Source organism: Heterocephalus glaber, unplaced genomic scaffold (genome assembly GCF_053883595.1).
Source record: "Heterocephalus glaber isolate CG9 unplaced genomic scaffold, H.glaber_assembly_v1.0 deba00001564, whole genome shotgun sequence".
Taxonomy (NCBI): domain Eukaryota; kingdom Metazoa; phylum Chordata; class Mammalia; order Rodentia; family Bathyergidae; genus Heterocephalus; species Heterocephalus glaber.
The window spans coordinates 24,296-46,744 of record NW_028258351.1 but is presented as its reverse complement, the minus strand read 5'-3'; the positions used below and the strand labels follow the sequence as shown (position 1 = coordinate 46,744).

General features: G+C 41.2%; 1 protein-coding gene and 1 long non-coding RNA gene across 2 annotated transcripts; one reads left to right on the top strand and one right to left on the bottom strand.

The window, feature by feature from the left end:
• Positions 1-2,094: 2,094 nt before the first annotated feature.
• Positions 2,095-12,704, bottom strand: LOC147823743 (uncharacterized). Its single transcript, XM_087191393.1, has 5 exons — positions 12,444-12,704; positions 10,652-10,783; positions 8,079-8,210; positions 5,512-5,643; positions 2,095-2,759 (listed from the first exon to the last, which is right to left on the bottom strand). The coding sequence occupies exons 1-5, from the start codon at positions 12,511-12,513 to the stop codon at positions 2,095-2,097; spliced, it is 1,131 nt and encodes a 376-aa protein (XP_087047519.1). The 5' UTR covers positions 12,514-12,704.
• Positions 2,739-7,596, top strand: LOC147823744 (uncharacterized). Its single transcript, XR_015443129.1, has 2 exons — positions 2,739-4,873; positions 7,307-7,596. It is a non-coding gene; the product is annotated as an uncharacterized LOC147823744 (long non-coding RNA).
• Positions 12,705-22,449: the final 9,745 nt, after the last annotated feature.

Here is a 22,449-nt window from a genome sequence, read left to right as displayed (position 1 = left end):
TGAGTTCCCTGGCCTGTTTCAGGATGTCCAGGCCCCACTCCTTCTGTGCTCTACACTAGAGGTGCTCAGTCCCTTCTTCCAGCTCCTTCTATGATAAGCACCATTTTTACTACCTACCTGCACACCGTCCCGCTACCAGTGTAGACAATCCAAGGTGTTTATATTTAAAGAGATGTTCTCAGATACTTGGTCACCCACTCAAAATAACGATGGGTATTGTACATGCTGTGCTTTATATTGATAGAGAAATATTTCTGGACTACTCAAGATTTTGATACCCACATCAAGAGCACCATGGGTTTTATTAAAGATTGAAAGAAGATAGCACACGTATTAGTTGTGTGAAAACGATGCTTTTTATTTAACTGATATACACAACTAATTTCCAAAAGAGTGCTAGAAGTAGCATGTCTGAAGTTGCCATTCGATGAGGACCTGTTACATCCAAAACTTGCAGAAAGGGATTCCACTGAATCTAGGGACAAAATGGGAATATGTATAATATATAAATATTACATACATTGACTTTCAAGAGTCTAGCTTCAGCAAATGAGTCAAGTTGTACAGTTTATACCAACGCATGCTACAAAGGGGAAGGCCGGGTTTCAGAAGTAAGGTAACAATCTTAGGATTGGAAATGTTGATCTTGGGGTGCTTATAATATGTAGGATGTAGTAGGAATCTGGTTCTATGCCTTGGGAAATATTTTGATTGAAGTTATGGGTTGGGGGAATATCATACATGGTAGGTAAGCCACATGAGTGGAAAGGGTCAGTCTATGATGGCTAAGAGGAGTGAGCTGCGAAATTGAGAACACAGAGCGTTCTAGGTCAGAATGGAAGGGAGCAGGAGAAAAATCAAAGCAAGGAGATTGAAAAGGCCATGTGATGTGGGACAAGGCAACAGTCATATGTTATGATATAAGGGATGAATGGGAAGTTAGGAGGCTGTGAGAACGAAGAACAAAAACTTCTCCCAGGAATGGTACTGCGTTAAAGACATAAGGGTTAAAAGAGGGTATCAGGGCAAAACTGGTGGAGGAAATGTCTGTCTATGTGAGTCCATTTGGACTTCGGTAACAAATTCTGGAATGGGTAATTTATCAACAACAGACAAGCATTCCTCACAATTCTAGAGAGTAGCAAGTCCAAGATCAAGGTACCAGCATATGAGTGTCTACTGTGGACCTTTCCTCACAGATGGAGCCTTGTGTCTCTTGCTGCTCCTATGGAGGTAGGAGCCAACCAGCTCCCTCCAACTTCTGCTGTGGCCAAGACAAATACGTCTCAGAGGTATTTGGGGGTCTTGAGGCACGTAGGATGGCCACAGCTGTTGTGGTGACAGTGTAGCCATAGTTCAGGAGAAGCAGCTGCTTGATTGACAGCGCTGAACTTTTCTGGGAAATGGGGGGAGCTAAAATGGGGATTGTCCCTGCTCTCCAGAAGTCTCCTGATGTGGTGGCAAACGAGATCATGGGCATTGAGGTTTGGGGATTTATAGATATCATCAGTGTGCTCTGATCCCTCCTCAGTCTTTGTCCTGGGAGAGCCCAGTCCTCCACCCCTCTTCACAGTGTTAGCCACAACAGACCAGAGTACCAGGGAAGCACTAAGCAGGTGTCAGGCTTGCAGCTGCAAGCCCGTTCAGGCAGCCACACACACAGGTGGCCAGAAAGTGCTGGGAATAATTTCCCAGGGCCATCCTGAGGGCTTTGAGAGTGAGGTACTCTATGTGACAGCTGTTAGTGACTCCACGCTCCCTCTGGCTGCCAGATGGAGAAGCACCTTAAGGGTCAGGCCTCAGGTTTGCCTAATCCACCCTCACCAATATTATCATTTGGACCTGTTATAATCTCCATTCCCAAGACTACACCGCTGACGCAGAAACAGAACAGAGGTGTAAAACAGAAGGAAGAGATTTAAGCCCACAGGTTTATGGTACTGAAGTCTAATCTTATTTGTATCCTCTCCTAACCGTCAAGACAAGGAAAATTTCTATGTATTAAAAAAAGCAAAACAAAAATTGTCAAAGAAATTAAAAATATGAATGTAACAAACCCACAGAAGTTTCTCCCTAGAGCCTCCAGATGTTGTGTTAATATTGTTGTTTTCTCTTCTTAATGTTCCTCTTTCTTTCCTGATTCCTCTTTTTCCTTAGCTTGGCAAAGGCAAGGTGGAAAGTAAGGCAAGAAAAGCCCTCCTCAATGCCATGTTCCACGTGTTTCATAAGGTTCTCCAGACTGGGGAAGACCCTGCAGCAGGCCATGCACCGGAAGCCCCGCTCCAGGCCCTCCAGGCCCTCCAGACCCAGAGGTGTTTTGACGCTGGGCCCTGGCTCCTGAGCCAGAGGCACTGATGCATTCTCAGCCTCTTCCCATCCCTCTTGGACCTCACTGTCCCAGTGAGCCTTGCTGTTAGTTAGGTGCTGTGTATCTGTATGGTCTACGAGGGTGACTCTTGGAGGAATCCCCTCAGGAAAGGTAAGTTTTGCTATGCTTATCCTTTTCGGGGGAGGCTCCAGTTCTCCATCTGTATCCTCGAAGATAGCGACCCCCCTTTTGGTTAGGACACGCATGTAGTACACGTTCATGACGCTTTCCCTTTCAGTACATCCTGAGGTCATCAAGTGGTTATTGGCGAGCTTGGAAGGTCCATGGGAACTTGAAACGAAGGAGTCCTCCTGAGACCCCGTCAAATCTTGATGCAGAGGCCTCTTGCGGGATGGTACATGTAGAATATTTTGACGTAATTTATTGCTTTCTAGGAAAAATTTCAAAAAGGAGAGGATGAGATGGCCCTGAGAACATCCTTGAGTGAAGGCCTGTGAGATGGGAATGCGTGTATCTATGACGTTTCAGAGTTCTGTGTGTGGTGTGTGTTATGCAAGGTGTGTACTCGGTATAGCTATGTGAACCATGAGTTTGTGGTGTTGCCTGGAGATAAACAGAGATATGTCATATTATTATATGCGTACACATCTATATTATATACACACATGCAATACATATTATACACACACACACACACACACACACACACACATATTCCGGTCGTATCTGGTGAATGTTTCTGGTACTGGTCAAAGCAGATAGTGCTGGGCGTGTGTATATATGTATGTGGGACAGTGTTGTGTGGCAGGGCATGTGATTCCTGTATGAGTGGTGAGTGTTGTTAGATGGTGTGACAGTAGCCTTCCATGACGAGGGAAATGTTTATGACCTCCGACCGTGCAGCTCAAAGGAGAGTTGATAACAGGGGAGAAGAAGTGACATTTGGGTAAGAAAATATACATATTGAAGGGTTCATGCGTTTTCTAGTGTTTGGTCTATCAAACATATAGGATTAAAACAGGTTATCCCTTTGAGGAGAAGTAAAGTTCTTTATGGGATTAACGTGTAAAGTGGTGAATCTGAGAATAACTGTGTGTAGGAATAAGAGTGCAAGGGTGTACCCATGTGATGCTACTAGGGAATGGGAGGGGAAAGAGAGAGAGAAGAGTATCTGCCAAAGAGAAAGGTCAAATGAAAGAGAAATAGGCCCATAACGTAGTGTAAAGAAGTGTGACACATGTGACCCGTGAGTGTGTGGAGTTGAATTTACAGCGCTCTGAAGGGAAGGTGCTGATCCCGTCCCCTACACGTCTCAGCGTGGTCCACTGCCCCAGCCACTGTTGCCTCGGTGTTCTCAGGGAAATGTGTGCTGAGGAGCTTTGTCATATGCTTCAAGGCTTATTTCCTATTCGTCCCTCCCAGAGACCTCAATCTTAGTCCTTTGCCCTAAGGCCCCCTCCTGTGTGTGAAGGAAGAGTGAAGTGAGGCGTGGTCTTGCCAGCAGCTCAGCTGTGCCTCTTGTCCAAGCTCAGATCCCCTTTGCATCGGCCTCACTATTCTCTGCACCTCCTAGACAGTCACAACCTCAAATGAAAGATTTGGTCAAGTGTTCTGTTTGGAGAAATGAATATTCATGATCTCACAATGCCACTGTTCCTGTTCCCACTGAGAACCAAGTTCGCCTCCCTTTATGTAACTGTTTAGAGTATCAAGATCTCTCATTAGCAATCTCACATTAGACCAATTAGTGTCTTACATAGGTATGATACCAACATTGCAGTGACATGGTGTGTGTTGACTGCAGTGTGTGTCGTGTATGAGATAATCACATGTTGGTTAAAATTCAATTAGGCTTTACAGTGTGACTGATTTGATGGCTATAAATCTGAGTATGGAATAAATTTTGCTTGAAAGGGAATGACACTGGGGTGTGTCTGTGTTAGTTTGACACATACCTGTGTTGACTGAATGCCCTCTGATTAAGGATTTGTGTGTGTGTGTGCGCTAGTGTATTGTTCGCTGTTGTTTAGAAATACAATGTAAGTAGTGAAAATATTCTCTTTGAATCTAGAGCCATTAGTGTATGTGAAATCCAAAGAAATAATCAAGGATCGTGAGTATGCAAAAATCAAGGTGTATAAGAAAAAGAAATCATGAGTTTTGAAAATGCAGAACTATGGGAGGATAAATAAAAAATGAGGGTACCAAGAAGAGTGTTAAAGACTAAGTGGGTATTTATGTGTTTGCCTTAGAAAATAAAATGAAGGACTGAGTTCAGATTGGTTGATACAAAAATCTTGTACTTTCCTCCAACAAAAATGTCTTAATATAGCAAAATATAGGCAAGAGAATGTTGAAAACATTCCCTTATTTTCTCCATAGAAAGCAACTCTTTTTTTTTTTTGGCCAGGCAAAGTATAATCAGTCAATATATTTTTCTTCAAACAAAAAAATATATGCAGTAATGAGAATATAAAAACTGAAATCGTGCTACATGCACAGTGCTCATGGATGTAAGAATGCATGAAAGGACAGAGAGAGAAGGTATGTATTTTGCACTTTCATTTATACAAAGTTTAATATAGGAAATGAGAGTGGGATCATCCTAGAAGTTAGAGTAACAATTACTGTTTGCAAAGTTGGGACAAAAACTGAGAATACAGAACTCATGTGCCTGTGGAAGATGAGAAGGAAGGGAGAGAGGAGCGTAGACAGCGCAGATGGGTCTGGGAAGGGACCCGTGTGTGAATACTGCCTATGGAAATGCATGGATGCGATGTACTTTTGCATTGTGTGTGTCTATAATGTATCTCAAAGCCAGGTATTTTGAGGATCCTATGATCTTGGGGTTGTGTTAAGGGGCTAGTGTCTTCACACCTTCGTGCCAATCTGCCATAGTCCTCCTGATCATGCTAACACACTGTTTTTGTGTCTCTGATCATTTTGCACCCCCTCGGCCAATCTCCCACCATTTCCTTAGCAGAAACCCATCCTCCAGTGATCCTGGACTTACTCCAGGCTTCTTAGGTGTTTTCCCTTTGGTATTCACTCCTTCTGCTTCTGGTTATTTTCTGTTTCTTTCTGACTAAATTGCCTGTATCAACTGATGGTCAGAAGCATTCAAGTAAAATCTGGGATGTGCCTCACTAACTTTTTGACCCTGTTCAATAGTCCCTCCATACCTCCACCAGGAAATTTGTCTTCATGGGAGAGGTGCTCTGAAGCTCTGTAAGAAGTATCCCTCTCTTTGTAGTGTTGAGTTGGAGCCGGTACCTCATCTTCACCCTGAAGATCAGCTTGCGTAGTCACCTCTCCTGTGAAAGTAAATCGTGATGAAGAGATACGGTCCCGGTTTGGTGTTCATGTGTATTGATTTATTCTTAAGCAAATAATATGAGTCTATCCTTTGGCATTTTCGGTGAACACATATTGCCTCCATCCTTTTTCATAAATAGTATGGTTCCTATTAGTAAACATTTTTAAACGTGGAATAATCTTTATCTTGTCACTACATTGCAAATCATCACATTTGCCCAACCTGTGGGTGGTACAGAGTCTCCTTGCTTCTGCCTTTCCACTTAGACTATGACCACATACTTTACTGAACTGCCTTGTAGTTAGCTCTGCTCGTGGGATTACATTTGCTACAAGGGAAAATGAATACAAGCGTCGTGTGCCACTTCTACAGCCATACAGACCTCTGCATCTATCCACGCACTTGCCCTTTCCAGTTGACCGGGATGTTGGTAATCCAGAGTTTCTTTGAAAGCCATATGTGGATGACAATAATTTTTAGACTCACCCTATGAATTAGCTCAGGAAAGAAAACTGCTGTATTTCCTTGAACATACACAAGTAAGAAGTAGATTCTGTGTGTACTAGTTACTGTAGCTTGACCTCATCTAGTGAAGTCAAGTTGTACTGTGTTTTTAAGGGGAATATAATTTCATTTGGTCTATAGTATGCGGACAGTTATGGTGGATGTTAGTATTTACCTTTCTTTGGCCTATTTTTTGCCGCCTTTGTGTGTGTGTGTGTGTGTGTGTGTGTGTGTGCCTATCTGTGTGTCTGTTTGTATATGAATACATGTATGTGCTTTGCATATTTCATAGTTTACTATTTATAACATTTTTATTATGTGCTAATCTTAATGAAGGTAAAAAAGACAAGTTTACCTCTGTACAAAGGATTATTAGAAAATACAGACACTCAAAATATTTTTGGAAAGTTCAGACTATTCTTAGGAATATGAGCCACTGTTTTGAATGTTGGAGTCAGCTCCAATCTTCCTGCTCACATCAGTGAACAACAGCTGTCCATCATAGGACTTACTTGTTTCCTGTTAACCTCCAAGGCAACAACAACTGTTCAATTTCTGATTTTTCTGTAAGCCAATCTTATCTCCTTAATTCACTTTACAGTGTGACTGATTTGATGGCTACAGATCTGAGTATGGAATAAATTTTGCTTGAAAGGGAATGACACTGGGGTATGTCTGTGTTAGTTTGACACATACCTGTGTTGACTGAATGCCCTCCGATTAAGGATTTGTGTGTGTGTGTGTGTGTGCGCTAGTGTATTGTTCACTGTTGTTTAGAAATACAATGTAAGTAGTGAAAATATTCTCTTTGAATCTAGAGCCATTAGTGTATGTGAAATCCAAAGAAATAATCAAGGACCGTGAGTATGCAAAAATCAAGGTGTATAAGAAAAAGAAATCATGAGTTTTGAAAATGCAGAACTATGGGAGGATAAATAAAAAATGAGGGTACCAAGAAGAGTGTTAAAGACTAAGTGGGTATTTATGTGTTTGCCTTAGAAAATAAAATGAAGGACTGAGTTCAGATTGGTTGATACAAAAATCTTGTACTTTCCTCCAACAAAAATGTCTTAATATAGCAAAATATAGGCAAGAGAATGTTGAAAACATTCCCTTATTTTCTCCATAGAAAGCAACTCTTTTTTTTTTTTGGCCAGGCAAAGTATAATCAGTCAATATATTTTTCTTCAAACAAAAAAATATATGCAGTAATGAGAATATAAAAACTGAAATCGTGCTACATGCACAGTGCTCATGGATGTAAGAATGCATGAAAGGACAGAGAGAGAAGGTATGTATTTTGCACTTTCATTTATACAAAGTTTAATATAGGAAATGAGAGTGGGATCATCCTAGAAGTTAGAGTAACAATTACTGTTTGCAAAGTTGGGACAAAAACTGAGAATACAGAACTCATGTGCCTGTGGAAGATGAGAAGGAAGGGAGAGAGGAGCGTAGACAGCGCAGATGGGTCTGGGAAGGGACCCGTGTGTGAATACTGCCTATGGAAATGCATGGATGCGATGTACTTTTGCATTGGGTGTGTCTATAATGTATCTCAAAGCCAGGTATTTTGAGGATCCTATGATCTTGGGGTTGTGTTAAGGGGCTAGTGTCTTCACACCTTCGTGCCAATCTGCCATAGTCCTCCTGATCATGCTAACACACTGTTTTTGTGTCTCTGATCATTTTGCACCCCCTCGGCCAATCTCCCACCATTTCCTTAGCAGAAACCCATCCTCCAGTGATCCTGGACTTACTCCAGGCTTCTTAGGTGTTTTCCCTTTGGTATTCACTCCTTCTGCTTCTGGTTATTTTCTGTTTCTTTCTGACTAAATTGCCTGTATCAACTGATGGTCAGAAGCATTCAAGTAAAATCTGGGATGTGCCTCACTAACTTTTTGACCCTGTTCAATAGTCCCTCCATACCTCCACCAGGAAATTTGTCTTCATGGGAGAGGTGCTCTGAAGCTCTGTAAGAAGTATCCCTCTCTTTGTAGTGTTGAGTTGGAGCCGGTACCTCATCTTCACCCTGAAGATCAGCTTGCGTAGTCACCTCTCCTGTGAAAGTAAATCGTGATGAAGAGATACGGTCCCGGTTTGGTGTTCATGTGTATTGATTTATTCTTAAGCAAATAATATGAGTCTATCCTTTGGCATTTTCGGTGAACACATATTGCCTCCATCCTTTTTCATAAATAGTATGGTTCCTATTAGTAAACATTTTTAAACGTGGAATAATCTTTATCTTGTCACTACATTGCAAATCATCACATTTGCCCAACCTGTGGGTGGTACAGAGTCTCCTTGCTTCTGCCTTTCCACTTAGACTATGACCACATACTTTACTGAACTGCCTTGTAGTTAGCTCTGCTCGTGGGATTACATTTGCTACAAGGGAAAATGAATACAAGCGTCGTGTGCCACTTCTACAGCCATACAGACCTCTGCATCTATCCACGCACTTGCCCTTTCCAGTTGACCGGGATGTTGGTAATCCAGAGTTTCTTTGAAAGCCATATGTGGATGACAATAATTTTTAGACTCACCCTATGAATTAGCTCAGGAAAGAAAACTGCTGTATTTCCTTGAACATACACAAGTAAGAAGTAGATTCTGTGTGTACTAGTTACTGTAGCTTGACCTCATCTAGTGAAGTCAAGTTGTACTGTGTTTTTAAGGGGAATATAATTTCATTTGGTCTATAGTATGCGGACAGTTATGGTGGATGTTAGTATTTACCTTTCTTTGGCCTATTTTTTGCCGCCTTTGTGTGTGTGTGTGTGTGTGTGTGTGTGTGTGTGTGTGCCTATCTGTGTGTCTGTTTGTATATGAATACATGTATGTGCTTTGCATATTTCATAGTTTACTATTTATAACATTTTTATTATGTGCTAATCTTAATGAAGGTAAAAAAGACAAGTTTACCTCTGTACAAAGGATTATTAGAAAATACAGACACTCAAAATATTTTTGGAAAGTTCAGACTATTCTTAGGAATATGAGCCACTGTTTTGAATGTTGGAGTCAGCTCCAATCTTCCTGCTCACATCAGTGAACAACAGCTGTCCATCATAGGACTTACTTGTTTCCTGTTAACCTCCAAGGCAACAACAACTGTTCAATTTCTGATTTTTCTGTAAGCCAATCTTATCTCCTTAATTCACTTTACAGTGTGACTGATTTGATGGCTACAGATCTGAGTATGGAATAAATTTTGCTTGAAAGGGAATGACACTGGGGTATGTCTGTGTTAGTTTGACACATACCTGTGTTGACTGAATGCCCTCCGATTAAGGATTTGTGTGTGTGTGTGTGTGTGCGCTAGTGTATTGTTCGCTGTTGTTTAGAAATACAATGTAAGTAGTGAAAATATTCTCTTTGAATCTAGAGCCATTAGTGTATGTGAAATCCAAAGAAATAATCAAGGACCGTGAGTATGCAAAAATCAAGGTGTATAAGAAAAAGAAATCATGAGTTTTGAAAATGCAGAACTATGGGAGGATAAATAAAAAATGAGGGTACCAAGAAGAGTGTTAAAGACTAAGTGGGTATTTATGTGTTTGCCTTAGAAAATAAAATGAAGGACTGAGTTCAGATTGGTTGATACAAAAATCTTGTACTTTCCTCCAACAAAAATGTCTTAATATAGCAAAATATAGGCAAGAGAATGTTGAAAACATTCCCTTATTTTCTCCATAGAAAGCAACTCTTTTTTTTTTTTGGCCAGGCAAAGTATAATCAGTCAATATATTTTTCTTCAAACAAAAAAATATATGCAGTAATGAGAATATAAAAACTGAAATCGTGCTACATGCACAGTGCTCATGGATGTAAGAATGCATGAAAGGACAGAGAGAGAAGGTATGTATTTTGCACTTTCATTTATACAAAGTTTAATATAGGAAATGAGAGTGGGATCATCCTAGAAGTTAGAGTAACAATTACTGTTTGCAAAGTTGGGACAAAAACTGAGAATACAGAACTCATGTGCCTGTGGAAGATGAGAAGGAAGGGAGAGAGGAGCGTAGACAGCGCAGATGGGTCTGGGAAGGGACCCGTGTGTGAATACTGCCTATGGAAATGCATGGATGCGATGTACTTTTGCATTGGGTGTGTCTATAATGTATCTCAAAGCCAGGTATTTTGAGGATCCTATGATCTTGGGGTTGTGTTAAGGGGCTAGTGTCTTCACACCTTCGTGCCAATCTGCCATAGTCCTCCTGATCATGCTAACACACTGTTTTTGTGTCTCTGATCATTTTGCACCCCCTCGGCCAATCTCCCACCATTTCCTTAGCAGAAACCCATCCTCCAGTGATCCTGGACTTACTCCAGGCTTCTTAGGTGTTTTCCCTTTGGTATTCACTCCTTCTGCTTCTGGTTATTTTCTGTTTCTTTCTGACTAAATTGCCTGTATCAACTGATGGTCAGAAGCATTCAAGTAAAATCTGGGATGTGCCTCACTAACTTTTTGACCCTGTTCAATAGTCCCTCCATACCTCCACCAGGAAATTTGTCTTCATGGGAGAGGTGCTCTGAAGCTCTGTAAGAAGTATCCCTCTCTTTGTAGTGTTGAGTTGGAGCCGGTACCTCATCTTCACCCTGAAGATCAGCTTGCGTAGTCACCTCTCCTGTGAAAGTAAATCGTGATGAAGAGATACGGTCCCGGTTTGGTGTTCATGTGTATTGATTTATTCTTAAGCAAATAATATGAGTCTATCCTTTGGCATTTTCGGTGAACACATATTGCCTCCATCCTTTTTCATAAATAGTATGGTTCCTATTAGTAAACATTTTTAAACGTGGAATAATCTTTACCTTGTCACTACATTGCAAATCATCACATTTGCCCAACCTGTGGGTGGTACAGAGTCTCCTTGCTTCTGCCTTTCCACTTAGACTATGACCACATACTTTACTGAACTGCCTTGTAGTTAGCTCTGCTCGTGGGATTACATTTGCTACAAGGGAAAATGAATACAAGCGTCGTGTGCCACTTCTACAGCCATACAGACCTCTGCATCTATCCACGCACTTGCCCTTTCCAGTTGACCGGGATGTTGGTAATCCAGAGTTTCTTTGAAAGCCATATGTGGATGACAATAATTTTTAGACTCACCCTATGAATTAGCTCAGGAAAGAAAACTGCTGTATTTCCTTGAACATACACAAGTAAGAAGTAGATTCTGTGTGTACTAGTTACTGTAGCTTGACCTCATCTAGTGAAGTCAAGTTGTACTGTGTTTTTAAGGGGAATATAATTTCATTTGGTCTATAGTATGCGGACAGTTATGGTGGATGTTAGTATTTACCTTTCTTTGGCCTATTTTTTGCCGCCTTTGTGTGTGTGTGTGTGTGTGTGTGTGTGCCTGTCTATCTGTGTGTCTGTTTGTATATGAATACATGTATGTGCTTTGCATATTTCATAGTTTACTATTTATAACATTTTTATTATGTGCTAATCTTAATGATGGTAAAAAGGACAAGTTTACCTCTGTACAAAGGATTATCAGAAAATACAGACACTCAAAATATTTTTGGAAAGTTCAGACTATTCTTAGGAATATGAGCCACTGTTTTGAATGTTGGAGTCAGCTCCAATCTTCCTGCTCACATCAGTGAACAACAGCTGTCCATCATAGGACTTACTTGTTTCCTGTTAACCTCCGAGGTAACAACAACTGTTCAATTTCTGATTTTTCTGTAAGCCAATCTTATCTCCTTAATTCACCATTCATAGCTAATTCATGAATGGCTGTGTGGATGTGCATGTGTGTTTGTGTGTTTCCTGACTCTTCTTACATTTCACATAGGAGTCATACAGACATATCTCCAATATGAAAATATTTTACTTTTACTTAAATAAATAAATACATAAAGATTTTTAAAATGTTTCTTTCAGTTCTGCGAACCAGTTTCTTCTTTATCAAAATGAAGAAAGTACTCAGAAATCATGACTTCATTTACACTCCCAGTATCCTCAGGAGGAAGTCAAATGACAGAAAATCCATTCTTGAAGGAAAAAAAGTTGTCTAGACTGTGTATGTGACAGTGTAAACTAGAGTGATTCTGAATAGACTGACCCTTCTGCCACAAAGATAAAACCTGGATCATCTGAACCTTCTCTTCACCCTCAGACTACCTGAGCCCTTGGAAAGACAAAAATCTTCCCTCATTCAGCCACTTCTCTCTCTCTTCTTCACTCCTACACCACAAACTACAAATCCTTTCTTCTCCCTCATTTCAAAGACAAGTCCTCATTCCCACCTTAGAGAACATAGTAACATGTACCTCTTGACATCTTTGCAGGTTGAGGTGAGAGTCTGCTTTCTAGATGTTTTCTCTTCTGTTTATGTTTCATGATTTCACTCTCTGGAGAATCGCTGAAATCAGGTAGATTTCTAGCTGATATATCTCTCACAGTGTTAGTCAAGGATGATAAAGAATCAAATTTGTATAGCCAAACCAAAAAATACCACGGGGAGCTATGTGTTGACCAGATCACTGTGTGGAGCAGTGATCAGTTGGGCACCACAGTTGATGTGCTATCAGTTATCACTAAGGCCTGGGCAGTGTACTGTGACCCGTTGATGACATCACTATAGTTCCAGGACCCAGGAAGTAGTCACAGCACTGCAGGCTTGCTAATATCCTTTGCCTATGTAGATGGATGCCTTTTATCTAGTGGAAATTTCTGTCATTGACCTGAATCTCCATAATCTTGGCCTTCATATCCAAACTGTAGATAGACAATATTGATTAAACAAGGAAATCCTTTTATGTGCCTGGGGATATTTCATTAATCAGTGTCCCCAGTGGTGAGGATATGGCAGTAGCAGAGAGGATTAGGCTTAGCACTATGCTTGTCTCATAGAAAATAGTAAATTTATACCGAAATAGTATTCTTTAAATTAGGTAGATACACATGGGAGGTGCGTACTATAATATAGGTGTAGATGTGAGAGTGTCTCATAAATCCACACAGTTCTAGTAATGATTGGATCTCTCATGTGCCTGCACAAGCACACCCATCGCTTTTGACACTCTTCTTCATTACTTCCCCACGGGGTGGGTGAGACACAGCCCTTAGCTTCACAAGACTGGGTCTTTGTAGACTTTCAAAGGAGGATTTTTTTTTTTTTGGTACGGCAGATCGAACTCGGGTCCTTGAGCCTGCAAGGCAGGCGGCGAAACCACTGAGCTAAATCCCCAGCCCCATCAATGGAGTTTTTAATCTCTTGGAAATCTGTTTGCATCTGTTTTATGGATTCCATTTGTTTCCTATGTTGGGATTCCATCATGTTCCTGAGCTCCTCTCTAGGTTTATTAATCATGCCTTGTACTATGAGCACAGTCTCTGCTGTTATCTGAGAAGTTCTTTCTGATTTCATTTTTTCCAGATCCTCTTTTGTTGCCAGTTCAGGGAGTTCGGGTGGTTGAGTATCAGAGTGTTCCATCTCGTTTCCCTTTGGGGTAGCTCTAGATGATCTGCAAGTCTGATTTTGAGACTTGTTTACGTGTCTTCTCATTTTTGACACGGGGGAGGGGGTGCTGCTGGCGCCCACTTGGCTCACCTCCTCTGTGCTTTTATTTATTTTGTGTGTGTGGGGGGGTTGGTACTAGGGATCGAACTCAGGTCCTTGCGTTTGCACCACAGGCGGTTAAACCACTGAGCTAAATCCCCAGCCTCAGCACCATTTATTAAAGAGGCTATCTTTCCTCCAGTGAGGGTGTTTGGCTCCTTTGTCAAAGATGAGGTGGCTGAGTATGTCTGGAGTTGTTCCTGCGTCTTCTAATCTGTTCCCCTGATCCTCAGGTCTGTTTCTTTGCCAGTACCATGTGGTTTTTATCACAGTAGCTTTGTAGTACAGTTTCAAGTTGGGGATTGTGATACTCCCCACCTTGTCTTTGTTGCCTAGAATTGTTTTTGGCATTCTGGGTCTCTTCTTGTTCCAAATGAATTTTTGGATCATTTTCTCTAGTTCTGGGTAATATGCTGTTGGAATTTCAATTGGGATTGCATCCAATCTATCTAGCAGTGTTGGAAGTATGGCCATTTTCACTATATTGGTTCTTCCTACCCAGGAACAAGGGATATCTTTCCATTTCCTGATACTCTCTTTGATCTCTTTTTTTCAGAGTCCTGTAGTCTTCAGAGTAGAGGTCTTTTATTTCTTTTGTTAGGTTGATTGCTAAATATTTCTTTTCCTTTTTTTTTTGGATGCTATTGTGAAATGAGTTGTTTCTCCAGTTCCTCTCTCAGTGAGTCTTTTGTTTTTGTATAGGAAGGCTATTGACTTTTGTGTGTTGACCTTGTGTCCAGCTACTCTACTGAATTTGGTTATTAAGTCTAGAAGACTTTTGGTGGAGTTCTTGGAGTCTTCTATATGGAGTATCAGGTCATCTGCAAATAATGACAATTTAACTTTTGTGTTTCGTGTCTTAATTCCTTTTATTTCTTCCTCTTGTCTAATTGCTGTGGCTAATGTTTCCAAAAGAATATTGAACAGGAGTGGTGATAGTGGACATCCTTGTTTTGTTCCTGATTTTAATGTGAAGGATTTCAGTTTTAGACCATTTAGTACAATCTTAGCTATTGGTTTTTCATATATGGCTTTTATCGGGTTGAGATGAAGACCATCTATTCCAATTTTCTGTAGGGTTTTTATTAGGAATGGCCACTGGATTTTGTTGAATGCTTTTTCAGCATCTGTTGGGAGGATCATATGGTTTTTGTCCTTGGCCCTATTGATATAGTGTATTACATTTATTGATTTGCGTATGTCAAACCATCCCAGCATCCCTGGGATGAATCCCATTTGGTCAGGGTGTATGATTTTCTGATGATCTTCTGCATTCTGTTTGGCAGTATCTTATTGAGGATTTTTGCATCTATGTTCATTAGTGAGATTGGCCTGTAGTTCTCTTTTTCAGTTGGGTCTTTCTCTGCTTTGGGGATCAAGGTGTTGCTTTCTTCTAGGAATGGATTTGGGAGTATTGCATCCCTTTCAATTTCATTGACGAGTTTAAACAGTAATGGCAAGCATTCTTCTCTAAATGTCGTGTGGAAGTCAACAGTGAAGCCACCAGGACCTAGGCCTTTCTTCACTGGTAAGTTTTTAATTACTTTGTCAATTTTGTTGATTGACATTGGGTTGTTTAGAATTTTTAGGTCTTCTTCATTCAACTTTGGTAATTCATATGTATCTAGAAATCTGTCCATTTCTTCTGTTTTCCATCTTATTGGTGGCTAGGTTCTCAGAGTAGGTATTGACGATCCTCTGGATTTCTGCTAGTTCCGTTGTAATTTCACCATTTTCATTCCTAATTGCATGGATTTGGGTCTTTGCTTTCCTTTTTTTGATAAGGTTTGCTAAGGGTTTGCCGATTTTGTTTATTCTTTCAAAGACCCAACTCTTTGCTTCATTGATTTTTTTTGTATCGTTCTCTTAGTCTCCGTTGCATTGATTTCTGCTCTGATCTTTATAATTTCCTTCCTTGTATGAGCTTTGGGTTTGTCCTGCTCTTCTTTTACTACAAGGTTGAGGTTTAGCATCAGGTTGTTTGTTTGAGCTCTTTCTGTTTTCCTAATATGAGTATTCACTGCTATGAATTTCCCTCGTAAGACTACTTTCATTGTGTCCCACAGATTCTGATATGTTGTATTGGCATTGGCATTTAATTGTAGAAACTATCTGATTTCTTCTTTAATTTCCTCTGTGACCCATTGGTTATTCAGAAGTGTGTTGTTCAATTTTCATTTGTTGATGAAATTCTTGTGGTTTCTTTTGCTATTGATCACACTGTGGTCTGGTAATACACAGGGGATAACTTCAGTTCCTTTGAATCTACTTAAATTTGTTCTATGAGCTAGTATGTGGTCTATGTTTTAGAATAACCCATGTGCAGCCAAAAAGAATGTATATTCTGATTTTGTGGGGTAGAGCACCTTGTAAACATCTGTTAACTTCATTTGTTCAAGAGTTTGATCGAATTCTAGCAGTTTGTTGTTTGTTTTTTGTCCAGTTGATCTATCTCTTTGTGACAGTGGGGTATTTAGGTCCCCCACTACTAATGCATTAGTGCTTATTTGATTTTTCATGTCCATTAGTATTTGTTTTATATAGTTGGACACACTAGTGTTTGTTACATATATATTTATGATTGTCATCTCTTCCTCCTAGATTGTTTACTTTACATAGATGTAGTGGCCTTCTTCGTCTGACTTTATCGGTGTTGGTTTGAAATCCATTCGATCTGCAAAGAGGATAGCTATTCCTGTTTTTTATGGGAGGGGAGGGGTTCCTGTCACATAGAGTATTGTTTTCCACCCTTTAACTTTCAGTCTATGAGTTTCTTTTTGAATTGAATGTGTTTCTTGTATGCAGCATATTGTTGAATCTTTCTTCTTGACCTATTCTCCCAGTCTAATTCTTTGGATTGGTGAATTGAGACCATTAACATTGATGGTTATAGTTGATACATATTGACTGATCCTTGTCATGACTTTTCTTTTTGTTGGATTCTCCCCCTTTGCACTGAATTTCTTGTCCTGTCCAGTGGATTCATTCTTCTGGGCTTCCTGGGACTGTGATCCTCATTTTCTTTTCCTAGGATATTGTGTAAAAGTTTTTGGAGTGCTGGTTTGGTATTCATAAAGTTCCTCGGGTGCTTCTTGTCATGAAAGTATCTTATTTCTCCATCAATTTTGAAAGATCGTTTTACAGGGTGCATCAATCTGGATTGGAGTTTGTTTTCTTTTAGGGCTGGAAATACTTTACTCCAGGATCTTCTTGATTTGAGAGTTTGTGTTGAGAAGTCGGCTGGGCTTTCCTTTGTATGTGATTTGTTTCTTTTCTCTAACTCCCTTGTGGGATTTTGTTCTTCTGTTCGGTTTCTGGAATCTTAACTACTGTATGCCTAGGTGTAGATTTTTTTTTTTGTACCATGGATCAAACTCAGGACCTTGTGCTTGTGAGGCAGGGGCTGGAATCACTGTAGATTTTTTTTGATTATGGCTTCTTGGAGTCCCATATGCCTCACTTATCTGTATCTTTTCCCCTGCTTGGGAAATTTTCTCCCATTACTTCTGTGAACAATTCTTTTATATCATTTGCACTCTCTCCTATTTCTTCATTGACTCCAGTCACTCTTATGTTATTCATCTTTGCATTGCCTAGCAGCTGCTGGATTGATTTTTCATGGTCCTTTGCTATTTTTAAGAAATCTTTCTTTTCCTGGTCACTAAATGCAATCCTGTTTTCTATATCTGATATTCTGCCCTCACATTGGCTCATTCTGCTGCATAAACTATCAGTGGAGTTTTTAATCTCCTGGATATATGTTTGCACCTGTTTTATAGATTCCATTTGTTTTCTATTCTGGGATTCCATCATGTTCCTCAGCTCCTCTATTTTTTTTTTTTTATCTGTGTCTGCTCTAGAGTTCTGAATCATTTCTTGCACTATGGACACAATCTCTGTTGTTAACTGAGGAAATATTTCTGATTTCATTTTTTCCAGATCCTCTTTCATTGCCAGTTCAGGGAGTCCAGGTGGTTGAGTATCATCAGATTGCTCTATCTCATTTCCTTTTGGGGTTGTCTTAGGTGATCAGGAAGTCTGGCTTTGAGACTTCTTTTCGTGTCTTCTCATTTCAATAGATACAGCCCGCTGTGCCTTTGTTGAGGTGACTTTTTGCTTGCCCAGTGGTGTTCAATTCTCAGCAAGCCACTGAGAGGCCTTTTGTCTGCTGCTCGCCACTGTGCAAATTCCAATGGATCTGGGCTGGCCTCTGGCTGTTGCTTGCCCACCTGCATAGCTCTTTTCCAGGCAGGCCTTTGACTGGGGCCTGTGGGCCCAGACTGCTGCTGTCTGGGCAGGGACCTGGCTAGGACCTGCTCATACGTGCTCAGCTCTGGTCCATGCAGGCTTCTCGCTGGGATCTGAGCGCACTTACCGATGGAACCTGGGTTGGCCTCTGGCTGTTGCTTGTGTGCCTGTCAGTCACAGATTTTCTGAAGAACTGATTCTAGGAAAATAATATCTGCATAATGTGTTTATCACTATATATAACATTTTAAAACCATGACTAAATCCTTATTGACTAAGTCAGGAACACTTAGCATTTAGCTTGCATGTAAATCACTTGTGAAGTTTGTAAACATTTGGATTCTCAGATTCAAACCCAAGACATTTTACTGTGAGCATTGAAAACATTCATTCCAGTTTCAAGGGGCTGGAACAACACAGGCATAGATTTGCCTGTCAGTTACACTCTTAATTAGCTGCATGACTCTGGCCAAGTTGTACCTTGTCTGAGCCAACATTTCCTCTGTCATCAAATTGGGGTAAAGATAGCCATTGGTGGACTTGTTAGGATGGAAAGGGCAATGCATAATTGTTAAGAAAACTTGACTTATGAAAACAATAAATCCAAAACCATGAATATGTATCAAAAATGGATTTACTAGTGTAGAAATATGCATACCAGGTGCATAATATTTTGTAAAGTAATTGTTGCTTTCTAAACTGATGTTTTGTCTTCATTTCAGGAATAAGTAATTACAAACATTGCGGCAACTTCCTTTCTGCTGACTTCCCCTCTTCAGATTTTCCTACTTCCATCTTACTCATCAAAGATGACAGAATCACCAAAATTCTAAGGCTGGTTTACTAAAAAAATTCTTTTCATTATTTCACACAGATGACAAAGCAATGGTAAACAGCAGTCTATAAATATTTCTTGGTTGATGGTTTTGGAACCATGCCCTTTAGAAAAAGCTAAACTTACTGAAATACATGTAAACCACTGTGTGACTGGCAGAGATGAGGGAGGGCTGATGTAGATCGTGTTGTGGGAATGGCTTCAGCAAGCAGTAAAGAGTACATGGCGATGCCTTACAAAATTTATCAAAGCCAAATAAACCTATGTTTATGTTAAGAGTCCCAGAGTGTGGTTGCTTGTCTAGAAGCCCGTAGTACAGGAGAGTAGTTGGAGAGTGGAAGGAACATTCTTAGAGCTCACTCAGGTCCCTGCTCCTTAACCTGCCCACAGATGTGACTGTTTTCTTACTGCTTCCAGGTCACTTAAAAGTTCAGTTCCGAGGTCAGGGGTGCACTTGGTACCAGACTCAGTGCAGTTGGTGCAGACCGGTCAGTGTCTTTGGTTTGGAAACTCTAAAGAGAGACAGATTTATAAAAATTGAGGAATTGGTGAGAGAATTTCTGTTCTTACACTTGTCTGTGCCCTGCTTGCCTTGAAGGCTGAATCTGTCTACTTTGTGAGGATTGTTTCCTCATCCTCACATCCCCAGACCTTTCCAGAATGACTGAAAGTGTTTCCTCAAGCAGCCTCCCCTTGCTGCTGTCACTTCTTCCTCTCTTTCCTGTGCCTGACTCCCTATGGGTCTCAGGGCAAGCCAGGCCAGAAGACACTTCTGTGGCTTTTTCTGAATCCTGCCTCAAAGGTCAGGGTCCTCAAAGGTCGGGGCTCCCTACAGTGGCCTGCACCCATCTCCTGGTGCCAGTGCAGGCTGCTCCCTACTCCAAGCCCTGCTAGCCTTGTCCTTACATGTTCTGCCTCTTCACAGAGATGGGCAGGAGGACCGACTCTTACCTGGCACTGTCTATTGGTCTCATAAAAGTCACCCACCATTTTACTAAGGGTCAGCCGGGGATCATTTACAAAGAGCAGCAGGTGCTTAAGGGCCTAGGCCAGTGATGGTGAATCTTTCAGAGCTTTCAATGATACAAGCAGCTCACTGTGACACAGGTGCCACAGGTTTGCCACCAGTGGCCTAGGCCAGCTCTGAGGGACGACTCAATTTTCATTGAGACCAATGAGCCAGCTCCTTCTGCCCAAAGATACAATCTGAAGAAAGTAGTTGGAGATAGCACAGTTTAGAAGTCAATATTTTAGGGTGTGGAGACCTGGCAAGAGGTGGGAGTTTCCTGTTTCACAATCTCCCCCTCTATTTCTTGTTCTGCTTCCATCTGGGTTTGGTTTCTGTCTCCATCTGCAGAAAGTACAGCCAAAGAAACCATCTGCCTCTCACTCTAGCTCTACTCGGAAAGAGATTGTTTTCATCAAGGACAACTTTGAAAATCACCTGGGAGGTGGAACTGGGGCGAGTTTATTACTCCACTGAGCACTGGGAAGCAGATGCAGTGCGATTGTTCCTCTCGTTGAAAACAGTTTCAGTTTTCCCACTTCTCTAATAAGACAAAATTCAACCTTGCCTTTGAGGTACCTAGAATAGAAAACCAAAATTCTTTTGGAAATACAAGCCTTCTTAACATCCCAGGGCATTTTGAAAATCCTTTGGAAGTTGTTTTAGTTAGGTACTTCTTTCCGTAGGACTTTGGTGAAATACAATGGCCCCAGCCAGAGACTGGGGAGCAGAAAAACAGACTTGTGAGAGGAGGTCAGGGATGTAGGGTATGGTCAGTGAGCAGGACAGAAAGAGCCCGAGAGCTGGGCAGATGGGGACAGGCTTTGGGCACTCACTGCTGCCAGCATCTTAGGGGTCCAAGCCATATGCACTTCTCTTAGGAGCTCAGCCCTCAGCTCCTGGGAGATGGAAACTGGGGTGATGGCCCCGGAAGTGTTTAAGCGCAGCGAGTCCTGTTGACTTGCACGTGCAAGGGAGGGTCTTGCGTAACCACTCAAGGTGCTCAAGGTGTTTGCAAGAATAGTTCAAGTGCCCACTCACTTGACTGGGGCTGTTGATGGGGAAGTGGTTTCCACAGTGTGAGGAGGTGAAATGCCGGTGTCATCCCAGGACCACACTTAGCTGGTGCTGCAGCTCTTAGTCATAGTTTCCTCTGTCAGAGCAGAAAGTTCTCTCTGATTCCACCACTCTTCTGACTGCACGGATGTGCCTGTGCAGTGATGCCACGTGTCCTGAGCAACACAACTCAACTGCACGCACACCCCCACCCAAGGCATTAGAGCTGGGTTAGCAAAGCCTGGGCCACAGGAATCTTGAAAGCATTGCCAGCCTTTCAGACATCTGCTCTTTCAAGAGAGATTTATCAAGGGTCCCCCACAGCACACTAATCAAAGGACAGAAAGATGTCTTCAATCGTGGTGTGAATGTGCATATGGAAACTTAAAATGATCTCTCCTTTGACCAAGAAATTCCATTTGGAAGCATCTGTTTCTTATACAAAGAAATCAAAATATTCATAAAACCACATATCTGATCCTAGCTACTTGGGTGGGAGGAAGGAACTTGCAAGTTTGAGGCCACCCTGGACCATGAGGCAAGACCTTGTTCAGAAATAAAAAGGGCTGGGGATGCAGCTCTGTGATAGAGCACCTCTGGTTTTGATGCCCAGTACCAAATAAATAAATCATAAATAAACACCTGGTCTCTGGCACCTTTACAGCAATTTAAAGTTGAATGTAATTTAAATCATCCACAATATGGGAAAGGCTAAGAAAATTGTGGTATCTTCACTAGATTGCCTCTGTGTCAGGGCAGGCTCTCTACACGTGACTGACTATTCTTGCTTCTGCTTATATGAAGGAGGTGGGTGGTGTTTGTGGTTCTATTCCTCTTTACACGTTCGAGAATGGGTGGGTATATAGCCCCATTTTCTGATGTTTACCCTGACACCAGGAAGAGCTTCTTTTCTGTTTAGCCTCAGATATGGGCGATAGTCATCTATGGGTCAACAGGAATGTGCAAGTCAGTACCTTCTTAAAAATAAAGTAACTCAGGAGATTGGAAGACTAGCCATGTCTAACCTACAGAGGGAAAAAGAAGAAATGTTCACCATATGCAAAGTGTTGCGTACCCTCATATTTTTAAAAAGCAACAAAAAAGACAATACATTATAGTGAAAACATGTTTTTCCTGCACTAATTCTATTCCACATCCTTTCTGATATCAGAAACCTGCATTTTTTGGAAGCCACCCTTCCCTATAATTTACAGATTTGATGTAAAAGCTACCCAATCTACAGAGAGAAGTATGTGCTTTGATTAACTTAAACCAATCAATGAAACTCATCCCCATAACCATAGCATCTGGTTGGGAATTGAATTCCTCAGCGAAATCTGAAAAACCTAATAATTTTTTTCAACATCAACACAGACTCACTCCTTTCTGCAAAAAACGAACAAAATTAATGCCACACTCACAGATCCTGGCAGCCATCCCAAGACTCTGACCTGGAAGGCAGATTGGAAAGAGAAGACAACAGCACCTGGGACCCTCTATGGCTGCCACATCCAGGTTGCCTGGGACAGAGTCACATCTGTACCCTACAGGCTTGGGGCCACAAGGTTC

Excerpts from the sequence above, each read along its gene's own strand:
- LOC147823743 (XM_087191393.1), bottom strand. The coding sequence starts at position 12,513 with ATGAAACATAAACAGAAGAGAAAACATCTAGAAAGCAGACTCTCACCT. Across the intron at positions 10,784-12,443 it reads ACCTGCAAAGATGTCAAGAG|GAGAGGTGACTACGCAAGCT; the intron begins GTACATGTTACT and ends TTACTTTCACAG. Across the intron at positions 8,211-10,651 it reads AGACAAATTTCCTGGTGGAG|GAGAGGTGACTACGCAAGCT; the intron begins GTATGGAGGGAC and ends TTACTTTCACAG.